The 15,090-nt window shown below is 43.0% G+C and overlaps 2 protein-coding genes across 3 annotated transcripts in view; one reads left to right on the top strand and one right to left on the bottom strand.

Moving 5' to 3' along the window:
* The first annotated feature begins 793 nt into the window (after window positions 1-793).
* Window positions 794-15,090, top strand: part of ZDHHC9 (zinc finger DHHC-type palmitoyltransferase 9) — a 36,402-nt gene continuing 22,105 nt past the window's right edge. The window contains exons 1-3 of one of the 2 annotated variants that reach the window (XM_045852200.1): window positions 794-992; window positions 2,568-2,868; window positions 13,384-13,544. In XM_045852200.1, coding sequence (XP_045708156.1) covers window positions 2,702-2,868; window positions 13,384-13,544 — 328 coding nt within the window. In that variant the 5' untranslated portion in view covers window positions 794-992; window positions 2,568-2,701. The remainder of the gene's footprint in view (window positions 993-2,567; window positions 2,869-13,383; window positions 13,545-15,090) is intronic. The other variant, XM_045852199.1, reaches the window with a different exon arrangement.
* LOC123827768 (translation machinery-associated protein 7-like) lies at window positions 7,098-7,322 on the bottom strand. Its single transcript, XM_045852201.1, has one exon. The coding sequence runs from the start codon at window positions 7,320-7,322 to the stop codon at window positions 7,098-7,100; it is 225 nt and encodes a 74-aa protein (XP_045708157.1).

Consider the following 15,090-nt stretch of genomic DNA (forward strand, 5'->3'; position numbering starts at 1 on the left):
TTTCCCTACTCCAAACTTGTAAAGGATGCGACTCCCTGGGATTAGTAGCAGTAGCTCATTGTGGCAGCAACTACAGAGGAGGGGAGCAGAAGAAAAGAAACAACGTGCTTCGTGAGTGGGGATTCTGCCTTGGATTCCGGCTTCCCCCCCTCCCCATAAACTCTGCAAAGCAAACAGTAATTTTCAACCTTTTTGGCAGTCTTTACTTAGTTACCTACCTGGATGAATTTATGCCCTGTCAGTAGATTTTCTCCAACTTCCTTACTGTCAATATTTGTTCTCAGTGCTGCAAAAATGATTCTATGTTCTTGGGGATAGTTATCGCCTTCAAGTTCCTTTTTATATTTGTGTGTTTTGTTTCGAAGGAGTAAAATTCCGAGTCGCCTTTGCTTTCATGCAAGTAGGGCAGGAGAGGCCCAGGGCGGATCCAGTTTGGGTTGAACACCCGGATCTGTGAGCCAGTGCCGCTTCAACGTCTCGCTGTGTGTGTGGAGGGGAGGCTGGTCCCTAGTCCTCCCCTGTCTTATCTAAACTATCCTTCACCTCCATCTCTGTGTAACTGTATTAATAGAAGGTGATGCTTGACGTAGTGGCGATTAGACCCCAAAGGGAGAATAGCAACGCTTGGCAGGTGGGCACGAAGCCTGGAGATGGGTGGGGGAGTGGGGCGGAGGCACCGTTGAGTGGCGCTCGGAGTAGCCAATGGTAGTTTGGAGTAGGGGTGGTAGGGCAGAGATACTGAGGTTGATCAGCCAATGGAGGACGAGCAACTACTGGAACGACTTGGTGACGTGAGGAGCATTCCATTCCGCCAGCAGTGGGCGGTTGCCACAGCTGTTTTAGGGCCCCGATCATAGGGGCTCCTTGTCTTGAGGAGGCAGCCTCTTGGCTGGGGAGGAGAAGTCGCTGCCACCTCGGCCAGCCGGCGCAGTCCCCTGGGAATGTCCACTTCCTGCCGTCAGTCCCCGGCGAGTTTGGGCTCCCAGGTTCAGGTAACAAGGGGTGGGGGTTGGGGTCTCCTGGGCTCCGCTGCCTGGTGGACTGCCAGTGCCTCCGCTGTATCGTGACGCGTGGACCTTGGCACTGTCCCGCTCAGGTCACCAGCAGTGGAGCCCCCACCGGGGTGACTACACGTGGCGGGGCGTGTGTGTGAATGTGTACGAGCGAGTGAGATGGCGCGAGTCCCAAGCTGCCTGGGGCGGTGGTCCGCTGCGTGGCAGAGATGGGGCGGGCCTCCTGAGGCCGCACCCGCTGCCTGCCCTGGACTCAGGCCTTGGCCCCCAGCGGGTGGGCCGGTCGCTGGTTCTGGATGGATTTTGATCTTTGTTCTCTCAGGCCCGGATCCCCTTCCTGGTCTCTTCTCCCTCTGGGCCAGGTTATCACGAGATTGTTTTCCAGGTTAGTTTTACACAAAGGAAGTGTTCTTTGCACCTTGGAGCCCCCTCCCCTTTCTGAAGCCTTCTACTTTCTGATTGCTGGACTCATTGCCTAGTCTCTTTTTGGACCCTTGCCTTCTCCAGCTGGGGAATAATTTCAAGTTGCTTGTTTCTCATCAGTCAGTTGGGCTGCAGACTTCCGCCTCAGTCCTGCCAGCATGGGGCTTGTTGTGTCAGTAAACAGAGGCCACAGCACTACACTTGAGAGTATGAGAAGAGTGGCAATGGTTGAGAAAGGCTTGGCCTGAGGGTTCAGGATACCAGGTAGAGATGGTACTTATGAAATGTCCCAGAAAACACCTTTATGACAGTTTTTTTACTGCTGCCACCTCCCTGCCTCCAACCGTTCCAGAACCTCTCCTGCTTAAGTCAGCCTTCCACCTGCAGGTCTGTGATGTGGTTTCATCAAGATTCCCACAAATGTTAGGCTAGCCTATACCAGCAAGACTGGTTCATTTCCCAGACCCAGGAAGTTATCATGGGTTTGATTAGGGGAAATCTGTTTTGAGTAAATACAACCTGGGTATATGTCCAGAGTGTCCAAAACCTCCTAACCTTTCCAGAGGGTGACTTTTTCCCTGGTGTGGTTCATATATGAGTGGCTAATTGAAGAAAGAAGGTGAAGAAATGGAGGAGGGGAGGGAATGGCTCTTTAAGGACAGAAATATACTATTATTTTTAGTCCTGTTAATGATGATTATAGAACAATGTGGTATAGTGGGAAGTGCCTTGGGCTGAGAGTCTGCAGATGTGTTTTCTTTGCTTAGCTTTGTGGTTGTGTGACCCTGGATGAGTTATTTTCTCTCTTTGGTCTTCACTTTGCTAATTTCTAACCAATTAATTGGGTCATTACCTATTAAAACCCTTCTAGCTCCAAGGTTCTATGATGGACAAATCATCAGTATTATATTGGAAGCACGGGGGTTTATTTGTTAAGAAGATATACTAACTTCCACCTTCTTCTTTTTGAGAACCTTTAATCTTTTCTCCTTTCACAGGACAAACATAGATTGGAAATAAGCTTTTCCCACTTCCCTACCCTGCACCCTTTTAGGCTTATCGTCTGCCTCTGGAAAAAGAGGGTTACATTTAATTTTAATATTCCCGCCTCATATTTTTCCTTTTTCTTAGGTTTGGAAATTGGACTTTTGATGATGTTTGACCCAGTGGCAGCAATAGCAGGAAACGTGATTTTAAAGCTGGGCTCAACTTCCGTTTCTTCTATCTTGTAATCACAAAGTACATTTGGAGCAGGAATTCCAATCATGTCTGTGATGGTGGTAAGAAAGAAGGTGACACGGAAATGGGAGAAACTCCCAGGCAGGAACACGTTCTGCTGTGATGGCCGCGTCATGATGGCCCGGCAAAAGGGTATCTTCTACTTGACCCTCTTCCTCATCCTGGGGACATGTACACTCTTCTTCGCCTTCGAGTGAGTACCTATTGAGTAGAGTTGCCTGACAATGATTATTTTGAATCTAGGGGAAGAATCTTTTTTCTGGGGAGCTTGTGGGAGGTGCTTGGATGGTTGTCACTGTCTTCTTGAACAGTGTCTATAGATCATGCCAACTGATTTCATTGCTTTATGCTCATAGCAGAGTATGTGTTGCCTAAAAAGACTGAGACCTTTGATGCCAATATTATAACGTTGATATGGGGCTACTCCTGGCACACTTGGGAAATAAAGGAATTTGTCTTTATTGCTCACCTCCCCCTTTCAGTAGTCTCCTTAGGTGCTTAGTTATAGACTGCCTATTCCCCACCCCTCCTAAGCTCAGTGGCACCCCTTGTGGTCATAACTCCACCCCACCATACTCACCTGTTCTGTTACTCTGGGTCCTATGGTTTTAGGGCTCAGCTCTGTATCTTGTAGCTAGCTGTGTACTTGAAAAGCCAGCTGAATAGGGAATCTGCAGATTGCTTCCAGCCTCAGCTATGCTGGAAACTAGCTGTGTGTGTGGCACATATGTGCTTATTAAGTGTGAGCTGCTCCTTCTTTTACTCTGAATCACTCAACATAAACAACTCTCTATTTTGTGTGTGTTTGATTACCATTTTTTCTGTGATGTAATAGCCAGTTGTAGAGCCACTGTTCAAAGTCTGTGTACACCACCTAGCTAGGGAGGTGGCTAGTTGGATTCTAGGGTACTGTCGCAGCACTGCTGATTGTACTGAGAATGCTGTACACTCTGGAGATGGGAGCAATATTAATTGGTTTGGAGTTATTATGAGAAGGGCCTTGAGGACCCAAGAAGTGTGCGTTGATTGCAAGCGACACCTGACTTGAGCCTGCTGTAGTTCATGTACATGGATAACCTGGAAGTGGAGTTCCTATGCTGTGGCAGGAAGCTCCTTGGCCAGCCTTCATGGATAGTTAAAATGAGCTCTGGACTCTTGGGGCTCATTTTTGTCCTTCTGTAAGGGCTTCAGGCTTTCCCGGTGCATCAAGAGAGATTTTTTTTAGTTGTTTTGCTAGACTTCTTGATGGTTGAAGCTGGCTTGAGTAATAGTGAAGAGAGGAAGGGGGCCCAATTTATAACAGGACTAAGAAAGTAAGGCCAGAAAAACTCTTTGTGAAAGGCACTTTTGCTGCCATCAACTTTGTGAGGTATTTGGCAAAGTCTGGCAGTTTGATCACAGTTTCTTAGCTGCTTTCCAATTTGAGTTTCATGGCTAAAGGTGTGTGTACACAACTGAGCACGTGCAGTTAGGTAGGCATATGCATAATGTCACAAAATTTTCCCCCTCTTTTGGCCTATCTTTCCAAGTTTTCTTTGCTTTATTCCTGCTTTTTTCCTTTTTGGAAGTGCAGAGCTGAACTTTGCTGTCTGTCATTCTTCCTTTTACTTCATCCCCTGCTGAATCACTAGCTTTTTTTGCCCACACCTCCATCCTTTTTGCCTTGGAGTTAATTTTTTTTGTGATTGAAATAATTCGAAACAGAAATGAGATTTGTTTCCAGACCCTAAGAGAGCTGGTAATTCTGAGCTCAAGATAGCTCTGGTTTGACTGGCCAAGGGAACTTGAAATTTGGAGCTATTGGTATTTGGCCCTTTTTGTTTCTGGGAGCCACACAGAGTCTGATTTGGATCTATAGCACTTAGACCTTGAAGGCTTCTGAAGAAAACTGCCTCTAGGATGAAGCTTATAATTAGCCAAGTTACAGTTTGACAGAGGCAGTTTGAATTTTCTACCAAGATGATTTTTCCCCCAAATTATTTCTCATGCTTTGCCCTCGGATATGAAGGATGAGGTTGTTTGTAAACTTCCCAGAATTCAAGCTGTCTGTGCGATAAATATTTTTAAGTTTATTTTTTATTTTTAAAAAATATTTTAAAATTTATTTTTAGAGAGTGGGGAAGAGAGGGAGAAAGAGAGGGAGAGCAGCATTGATGTGTAATTGCCTCTCGCGTGCCCCTTACTGAGGACCTGGCCTGCATCCCAGGCATGTGCCCTGACTGGGAATTGAACCGGTGACCCTTTGGTTTGCAGGCGGGTACTCAATCCACTCAGCCACATTAGTCAGGGCGTAATAAATATTTTTGAGGGGAGGGCTAGGGGAGGGAGAAGGGGGAGGAGAAGGAAGTAAATGTATTAGCCGAGGAGTGGAATGGGGAAGTATAACTCTGACCAAAGGGGAGAGGACCCTGGTGAGGAATCCTTTTCACTGTATTTGTGAATTGTGTGTTTATACGTGATATACAGACACACAGATACTCTAGGTGGTGACTGCCTTGTGTCTTCTTTGGAGTCTGTAATTTACTACCAACCACACAGTGGCAGATAGGGTCTGGAGACAGAATATGGGTTCCTTCATTAGTATTAGAACTCAGGGAGACCTCATAAAGTTAGCTGATCTAGTCCCCTCTCTTCAGGCAGGCGAGGGTGACAAAGGGCTGTTTATTTTCATCCTCAGACTATCTAGGAGCTGAGACTCCACTTCCGCTGGCTGCTGCATTTTTGCCTTGAGGAAGATAGTCTATATTCTGAGGCACATCTGGATCTGCATTTTAGTAACAGGGTCCTACCTGCAGGAGGTGCTTAAGAACAAGCGTGAGTTGATTTATGACTGCCCGTGGCACAGTCCTGAGTCGGCCAGATGGCTTGAGAAATCTGGTCAGGGATGTGGGTGCCCCTTGATGAAAAACATGCAGTGCTGGTAGTGTCAGTAGAAATCTTTTTATTTTTGGAGTTTGCCTTTGCACGTTTTGTCAAAGGAGGGGCCTGTAATTTTCAGTGGACAGACAGTAGCTTGAATGCATAGAATGAAAACATGTTTTTCATCCAGGAGTTAGTTAGCTCTGTATTGTTAGAAGTGTTTCTAAAGAAGCTGGGTGGCCATCTCTCAGGGCTGCTGTCACAGAATGGATTTTTGCCCGGGATGGGCAATTGGGCTAGATTGTCATTAAGCCTCTTGCAGCTCTATTGAAATTCTATATAACTCCTGTGTCTGTCTGGAAGAGTCAAATACACAAACATAGAAAAGGAGAGGCTAGAAAAGTATAGGTAGATAGCTATATTTAAATATGTTTATGTATTTAAGTATAATTATTTCTATGGTAAGTGTATTTGAATTTAAAACCAGTGAAAAATTGTATGGTGCTTAAAAAAAAGGATTTCCCAATTTATTCTTAGGATGAGATATCTAGGCAATGTGAGTACACCTGCCAGTTTCAGCTTTGAGCACGTGAACTCTTCTCAGTCCTTTTAGCCCAAACACTGTTCAGCTCATATGATGACCACATAGCCACCAGCTTGGCCAGAAATGTCAGGACACTAGAGCCAGAATGATGCTGGCAACCCGTGAGCTGTCCAGCAACTGAAAGGTGATTGTGGTATTTCTGTCCAGCTCCACTTCCTGCTAAAGCTTGGAGAAAGACCAAGTGCACTGTTTTCTGAAATCAGCTTCTTAGATGCCTCTTGTAACTGTGTGACTAGATTGCTAGTGGGTTCAAGGTCCCCAGACTTCTCTTGTGGCAAGAATGACTATGTGACTCTTCACCACTGAAGTAGAAGCAGTTTGCTGCTATTATAAGCACTTATGCCTCACTGTGCTGTATATAGAAGAAATCTTATCAAGGCACTATCAAACTTTATTGGACTGACCCTCATGGCTGCTTTTGATGTACAGAGGAGTCATTTACCTGGATGAACTGAAAAACACTTTGTAGCACTGCTTAGTACTTGTCCCACTTCCCTCCAAATTCTACCGCTCTTTCAAGTCCCTTCTTAAGCCCTCCTTTAGGAAATCTTTTTAGTAATTTCTGCATTTGTGGGACTAATTGTATTGTACGTACCACTCATTTAACATGTAATCATGTGACATTTCTCTTTTTTTGCCATTTCAAATGAGTTGGTTTAATTCCAACTCATTTCTGATACAGAAATGTGATACAGAATTTTGGAAGGAACAAAGACTGAAGAACACACTTTGACAGGATTCTGTCCTGGGTTTACTCTGACCGCACAATTAAGGTTGAAATGGCAGAGTGAGAAGAACTAAAGAGATGAGCCACTGCATGACTATTATAACTTTTTTTACAAAAGTTTATTCTTAAATGTACAACAACAGGCTCCAAGACAACACTTCATTCTAGCTATAGGTGGTAAGAGATGTTATGACAGGGAATCCAGATGTTAAAACAGGAATGGAATGAAGGATCACCACAGCCCCAGGCACAAGGAACAGCTCAGGAATTTTTTGCCAGATTTCTTAATTTTACCTGTGGGCAGGGGGCCCTTCTCCAAAGCCTTCACTTTTAGCTCCTCAAGTTTCTTCTGCCCCTCTCTTAGCTTCTGCTTGAATGCCTTGTCTTCCTCGTCCATCTCCTTGACCTGCTTCTTGGGCTGCTTCAGGCACTTCTTGCCACCTTTGTGGCTGGACATGGTACCTGCCACTCCTTCCCAAGACGTTGCCCTGATATTTCCTATATTTCTGAATTCTATGGTTATTGCACTTGGAACTCTTTCAATATCGGGGACTATTTTCCATGTCTGTGTGACCCCCACAGTGTCCTCCATCAGGCCTTATATAAAGTAGGTAGTCAGTAAATGTTACAGAATTAATACATCCTGGATGCAATTAAAATGTAACAGCCTTGAATCTTGACTCACAGGATCATAGAATAATAGAGGTAGAAGGTATCTTGGAGACTGTCTCCATCCTTTTAGCAGGTGAGGAAAGCAGGCTCACGTAAGCGAGGTTTCTTCATCAAGATCAATTAGCCTTTTGTTTCATTGTTAGCTTTTGAGTGTGGAATCCTGAAGATATTCAGATTACTAAAGCTGTACATAGTGCTGAATGCCAGAACAGCATATATCTGGTTATTGGTAGCTAGTGTTTGTTACCTAGTGGCATCTAGGTTATTTGGGCTTCCCCAGCTCAGGCTCCTAGAAAATGAACTTGTCTTTGTGAAATTTTGACAGAATTCTGGCATGATATTCTGATAGCCTTGCAGGATTAGGGAAGCCTATCTCTAAGGGTGGACCTAGAAAGTAACTTTTGTGAGTTCTGAGGGGTTATCACCTCATGACCATTCCTAAGACCTGCTGCCAGGATGAGGATGGCTCAGAGAAAAATTTAAGCAATGCAGTTCTCCCTACTTTGTTACTCTGTGGGTGATCCTGATTAAAGGGACACCATGTCCTGAGGAAAAAAAATGGAAGAGAAAATGCAATCTGATAACAAAAAGTTACCAGGTTTGAGGAGACACAGGGCTATGCAAACCAAAGCCAAACTCTGGCATGACAGAATATCTGTGTTTGTAGTGCAAGGCCCAGGTTCCTGAAGTTTCTTAGGTGAGATTGGGAAGAGGACAAAGTGACTTTATCATGATCTATAACCAAGAGAACATTTTCTTTTTCTTTTTTTATGAAGAAATCTCTCTTTTAAAAAAAATATTTTATTTATTTGTTTATTTTTAGAGGGGCAAGAGAGGGAGAAAGAGAGACAGAAAGAAACATCAATGTGTGGTTGCTGGGGGTCATGGCCTGCAACCCAGGCATGTACCTTGACTGGGAATAGAACCTGCGACATTTTGGTTAGCAGCCCACACTCAATCCACTGAGCTACGCCAGCCAGGGCTCCAAGAAAACAGTTTCTAGAGAATTGATTTGTAGGAGTTCAGTATTGCGCTTCATCTAGCCTAAGATTCTGTTTGTGACTTGGCCAACCAAATGACAGTTTTAGAAAGGAATATTTGCCTCTTTGTTATCAATTTGTTATTGTTCTTAGCTAAGCTCAACTTCCTGATAAAGCACATTCCTAGAGAATGGTTGGGTTATGTTTCCCAAATAGTGTGCTTTCCTTTAACAATTCCTTGTGGTTCTGTCATTCAGAATTTATCTGTATATTTCAGCCTCTACTACTTTTAGTGGTAATGAATTTCACGCTGTCAATCCCCATTGAATGCATCTCCTATCTTTTCAGAATGAGTCTTAATTGAGTGTAGTGATTTTCTATTTTGGATAAAGTGAACACAAAGAACAGGGGTGTCCCCCAACATGCTGAAGTCAGTTGAGGTGTTTATTGAGGGAGGGAGGAGACCTCCTAAATCTTTCCCCTTAGAGGATATTGTGTTTAAGAACAAAGGAGGCACCTTATGCCTCTTGCAACAGCAAGAAGCTAGTGAATTCAGGGTAATTAGGAGGATACTTCTAGAATGGAGCAATGAGAAGACAAGAATCTTATGATGTTGATTAGATATGACCAGTTGATGGAGGGTCTTGGAATACTGACCTGTGGAGTTTGGGGCTTAATATAATAGGCAACAGGAAATTGTTATAAGTTCTTGAGCAGGAGTATATTAAAATTGAAATTTGTTATAATTCAAATGTTAAATTTGTTATTATAACTAAAATTTGGTGACTACTTAGCAGGTTTGAATGGGGACTTTGGCCGCCTTCAGTAAGAGGATGGCTCATTGCCTCAGAATTGAAAACATCCTCTTTGGTTAATTTTCCCTGTTGCTACTGGAGCAAAATAGGGTTATGCATTTTACTCTGACCTTCACATAGCAATAAATCTGGAGGCTGGTTTTAAATTATGTTTTCACTATCCAAAGAAACTTATCCCTCAACAGACTCTAAGCGCCATCAGAAGAAACTTGAACCAGTCTCATGGGTAGTTCTATATGTTTAGTGTACCCTAGAGGTAGTCAGTATGTAAGAGGACAGACAGCTGTCCATATCAGGAAGGACTTATAGCAGAAGCTTATTTCTATTACATGGGACCAAGGGCCATTGTGGGGCTTTCTGTAATCCTCAGGTGCTTCCTGCTGTTGCAAGCACAGCTATTCCTTAAAGTCACCCTTAATAGCTGCTTTGGGAGCAGTTTCAATCAGCCACCAGCTTCCCAAGAGAGCTCTTCTGTAACCATTTATAGTCCTTAGAGTCTGAAATACTATTTTAACATGGGTTATTAGTCTTCTCTTATTCTTTAGCTGTTTTATATGTTAGTTATGTTTTCCACAACAAAATTAACTCCCATTTCTCTTGTTCCGCATTTGTTAGACCCATAAATGTTGATTGAGTGTACTGATCAACGGGAACAACAAAAAAACGTACCAAGAAAGCTATTAGGGAGACTTAGAAGCAGAGTATTATATAGATAATCGGTCCATGCTGCCAGTCTGTGAGGCAGAACCCTGCCATGGAATCTGTCTGGTTCCTTACTGGTTCCATTCATGAATCTCTTTTGATTTTTTTTCATGTGAATTGAAGTCCATGTCATTATCATTGTCCCTCCAATGAAGTAGCATGCTAAGGATGGGGGATGGTACATGACACACCAGCCCAGCCTGGCACTGCTGGTTACTGCTGGTCAGTACCACCATGTGGTCTGTGGCAGATGTGAGAGTCAAGTCTTCAAGCCCAGCTATTTCCTGAGGCCAATCAAGAAGTTGGTAGAAAAGGACTTAAAAGGATGATGCCTCTTCAGGTGGCAGAAATGAAGACTTAGTGGAGGACATGGTTATACATATGAAATTCATAAGAGAGAAAAGCAACTTCTAAGCCCCTAGAAAGGAGAAAGCCTCTTGAAACTTTGAAGACAAAGGAGAGCTCTGTTTCCAGAAGTGTATGGATGTCATTATTCCAAGAGGTGATACTGATGGAAAGTACTAGGGAGTCTCAAAACCAGTTAGCTTATATTTGTGAATGTCAGATCGGTTTTTTTAATACAAATTAGTGATGTTTCAGGATATTCCTGACTTTTGAGGTTGATGTTGGGAAATTACTACCAAATCTTCACATAGCTTATTCCTGTCACAGATAAATCTCTAGCTTACTGCCATGATGTGACTAACCTAGGGAGATATTTTTGATTATAACTATTAAAGACAGGCATGATGGGTTGTAGTTCAAAACAGTCTTAGCTGCTGGCTCTCTAAGTTTCTCCTTAGTCAGAGTAGAAAGGCCTGCTGGTTCCACATCTGCCTTCCCAGCCACATTCACTAGTGACAACTGGCTGCTAGTAGCCTCATCTCTGGAGAATAATACAATGGGCCTGTTGTGTACTTGTTGACATACAAAGTGGATTGTTTTAGCAGGTGCAGAAGATAGTCTGTGTGGAGATTACAGAGACCTTTATCTGTGATGGTGTAGCGTAATTCAAATCTAAGTTGTTCTTTGTCTGATTGACAAGCAGCTGTTGGAAGGGGACTTAGTTAAACTAAGTTGGGTGAGTTCTTTGCATGAGGGCAACATTAATTTTGTGTGTGTGCATGGGCGACAGTGTGTGTATGTGTGTGTTTGTTCTACTCTCTCTGTAGCTTTTCCTTATAATAAAACAATTTAAACTTTTGATGTCCAATCAGATGGCTCTCAGGTGGAGACTGTACACCATGGCAGTTTGAGTCCTAGAGACATTACTTCTTTGTTTTCAAGAATAATCTTAGGAAGATAGCTGATTTCTGTTAGTGTGGTGATTTCACTTGGCTTGTTCATGAAATGGAGACTTGTGTTTCTCCTGTGGTCTTTGTGCCCCTGACAAGTGGGGATGACTTTCATTTCTGAATTTAATTCTTGATTATCTGTACCAGTGAAGGGGAACAGTGCAAGATACTCCACAAGCTTGTGATACTCGAAAGACCTTAATTACCCTGAATTCATTTGGCCAGATCCTTGAGTTCTCCAAATATTTCCCCTTACCCTTGGTGTTTAGAAGAAAGTACATCATACAAAAGCAACCAACAATTGTTTAAAAAATATAAGCAGGCAAACAAACAAAAAGCCACAAAAATCATTTTGCAAGTTCACTACATATGTTCATCTTCGTGGCAAATGGCTCAACCTAACATTACAGTTGGTTTGCCACCTACCCTGTGGAGTTGTGTGTGTGGCAGGGATCAGGGGAGGATCATGTGGGGGTGTACAAAGTGCAGTGTGTGTACAACCTGTGATTAAATGTTTGCTCAGAATGGCTTGATCCCCATGCCAATGAAGTAAGACTTGTTCCTTAGCTTACTTTCTCTGCTCTCCCTCTGGCCCTTGTTTATCTACTTATAGTCTGCCTTCAAGAGGATATCTCTTCGTAGGTCAGTGATAACTGTCATCACATGCTCCAGTTTATTTGGTTTGAAATTCAGTTTTACTCAACAAGTATTTGTTGATAGCTTCTTTATTCCCAAACTTGTATTAGGCTCTTGGAGATAAAGAACCATGATGATAATGTTAGTAGTTGACATTTACTTAGCATTTACTCTGCGTCAAGTGCAGTTCTAAGCACTTTATTTATATTCATGCATTTGGTCCACAGAATGACCCCATGAAGTACCATTATTATCCTCATTTCACAGGTAAGGGGACTGAAGTTAACTAATTTACCCAACTAGAAGTTGGTAGAGCCAAAATTTAAACCCACACATTCCTTCCACAAAAAGACAAGGTTCTTGCTCTTATAAAATCCAATTGGGGGAGATGAGGTAAATATAGTAAGAAACAGCTAGGAAACAATACAAGGCTCTGGCATTGAGGACAACAGGGACAGAGAAGGGAGAGATTAATGCAGATTAGGATAAGCCTTTTGGAGGAGGCAAGATCTCTCTAAATCCCAGAGACTTCATCTATCAAACAGGTAAAATGGACTCTATCTCATAGATTTCATATGAAAGTTGGATGAGTTCATGCATATAAAGAGCTTAGTACTGTGTCTGGCATATGGTGAGTGCTCAGTAAATTATGGTTGTAATGATGACAATGATAGCATTGATGTCTCTGGGATTTAACAGATGAGTAGGGCTGGGATGACCAGAAAGGAAGAGGTATGGCCTTTCAGGTGAATTTGGATGAAAGAGGGGAGCAAACATGATGTTGGGAAGGGGTGCTCAGGAGATACAATTTCCTTATTTCCCTATGGCTACTAGTCACCTACTAGCTGAGCTAATTGAGGAAGGAAGAGGAATAGATGTTGCAAAGTCAGTCAGCAGCCCTGGAACTTTTTTATTGGCATGGAAGTGTGCCGGACATACTCTGTGTCTGACACTGGGACCTTGCTCCATAACTGGTCATCTTTCCTCCCTCTTCCTGGAGCTCAGGCCTGATGCCATATGGGGTGAGTATGAAAAGCTCAAGACATTTCCAGAGTGAGAGCAACCTGTGTTACTTGCAAGTCCAGGCTCAGTTGCTTCCCTCACGCTAAAAGTTATAAGCCTTTCCTGAGGCACAGAGGAAACATAACTCCCAGCAGGCTGACAGGAGGGACTGGACTTAGGGGTATGGGAGGTCCCTTGAGACTCTCTTCTGTATGTTATAGGTGGCACCAATCAATTAAATATTTGAGCTCCCACTATATACAGAACCATACGTTAGGAGTTTTTGGTGATTCAAGCAAACTAAAAAGCATAGTCCGTGCTCTCAAGGTACTGCATATTTTATTGTGGTTACCATATTGATTCATGGTCAATATAGGGTAGGTATAACTAAATGTTCAATTGCCTGCTTTCTCCAGATGCCGTTACCTAGCTGTCCAGCTGTCTCCTGCCATCCCTGTGTTTGCCGCCATGCTCTTCCTGTTCTCCATGGCTACCTTGTTGAGGACCAGCTTCAGTGACCCTGGAGTGATCCCTCGAGCCCTACCAGATGAGGCAGCTTTCATAGAAATGGAGATAGGTGAGTTTTCTAAGTAGCTGGCAACACACTGTGCAGGGGGTGGCTTTAGTTAGTAATAGAATGGAATTATAATAGTGGTTGCAGATTAGCAATCATTTCTAGGCTTTTCTCTCTGAGACCCTGAATCTGAGATCATAATCATCCTGTGAATTTGCTAAGACAAGTATAGCAAGGTTTGAAAGTCATATGCTTCCTTCTTCCCTGTGTTGGGTTGCATTTCAAGGTCTGCTGCACTGTTCCCAAGAGGATGGGATTTCTTTTAATCTTTGGGAGTCATCAACTCATTTGATTTTGCTTGATGAAAGCTATAAACCATTTCTTCATCAAAATATTTTTACATGCATGCACAGACACATAATTTTGGATTTAGTTTCAGGGATTCATAGAACTTTTGAAGCACATTCATGGGCCCTTGACCAAGAATTCTTTCTATAGGAGAACATACAAGGTGGCAGGGGCCAGTTGTAGTGCCAGGAACAATTGAGAACTCTAGGAATGGTAGGAAGCAGTTATAGGTTCATTACAGAGTAGTCTGCAGCTCAAGGTAGGACCCTTTGGGACAGAGATAAAGTATTATACTATTCAGGAGCCAGGGTGGCTTTGTGAATTGAAGCAGAACATCCCAGGGCTAGAGGAGGGATGTTTTGGGAGCTCACACTCAGAAAGAAGGCTGTGATGCCAGTACTAGCAAGCACTATGAGCCCACTAGACCCGGCAGCAGTACCTGCCTAAATTGTTCTCAAGTCTGATGTACCCAAGTAGCTTGAGTCAGTATGCAAGCCAGAAAGAGTAGAAGAAAGGGACGCAGGACTTATAAGACTAAATGCTACATGAGTTGAGCACCAGTCTGTGGTTAGCCTTTAGTTTTTTTAAGGTATGTGTTTGATTTTTTGGATTTTAATATTTTATTTTATTTAAAACACAAACCTATTGGAGTTCTAATAGGTATTTCATTACATTTATGAATTATTTTTGAGGAAATCTACATTTTATAATGTTATCTACCTATCCAAGAAAATAGTATGTCTTTTGTATTTTCAGATTGAATTTTATACCCATTAATAAAGTTTTTATGGTTTTCTTTGTTTAGTTTGTGTACTTTCTTTCTTTATTTTAATTACATTTTATTGATTATGCTATTACAGTGTCCTGACTTTCCCCATATGCCCCCCTCCACCCTCATCCCCCACTCTCTCAGGCAATCCCCACACTTTTGTTCATGTCCATGGGTCATACATATAAGTTCTTTGGCTACTCCATTTCCTATACTTTGCTATACATCCCCAGGGCTATTCTGTAACTACCTATTTGTACTTCTTAATCCCCTCACCTCTTCACCCATTCTCTGGGTATGGATGGGAGTGATGGGAAGAAAGCAGAGGTGTGTTGGTACAGGTGGAGTTCATGGAGACCCAGTACAGCTGAGGTAGTTAAGAACAAGATTGGGAGGGAGAGTTGTGAGTGCTGTCTTTTCTCCACCTGGGTTATTCTTTTATCACCCCCTTCCTATTAACATATGGAGAAAGTGAAGTTCAAGGCAGTGCCT

This window comes from Phyllostomus hastatus, unplaced genomic scaffold (genome assembly GCF_019186645.2).
Source record: "Phyllostomus hastatus isolate PE091 unplaced genomic scaffold, TTU_PhHast_1.1 phas_contig_90, whole genome shotgun sequence".
NCBI lineage: Eukaryota > Metazoa > Chordata > Mammalia > Chiroptera > Phyllostomidae > Phyllostomus > Phyllostomus hastatus.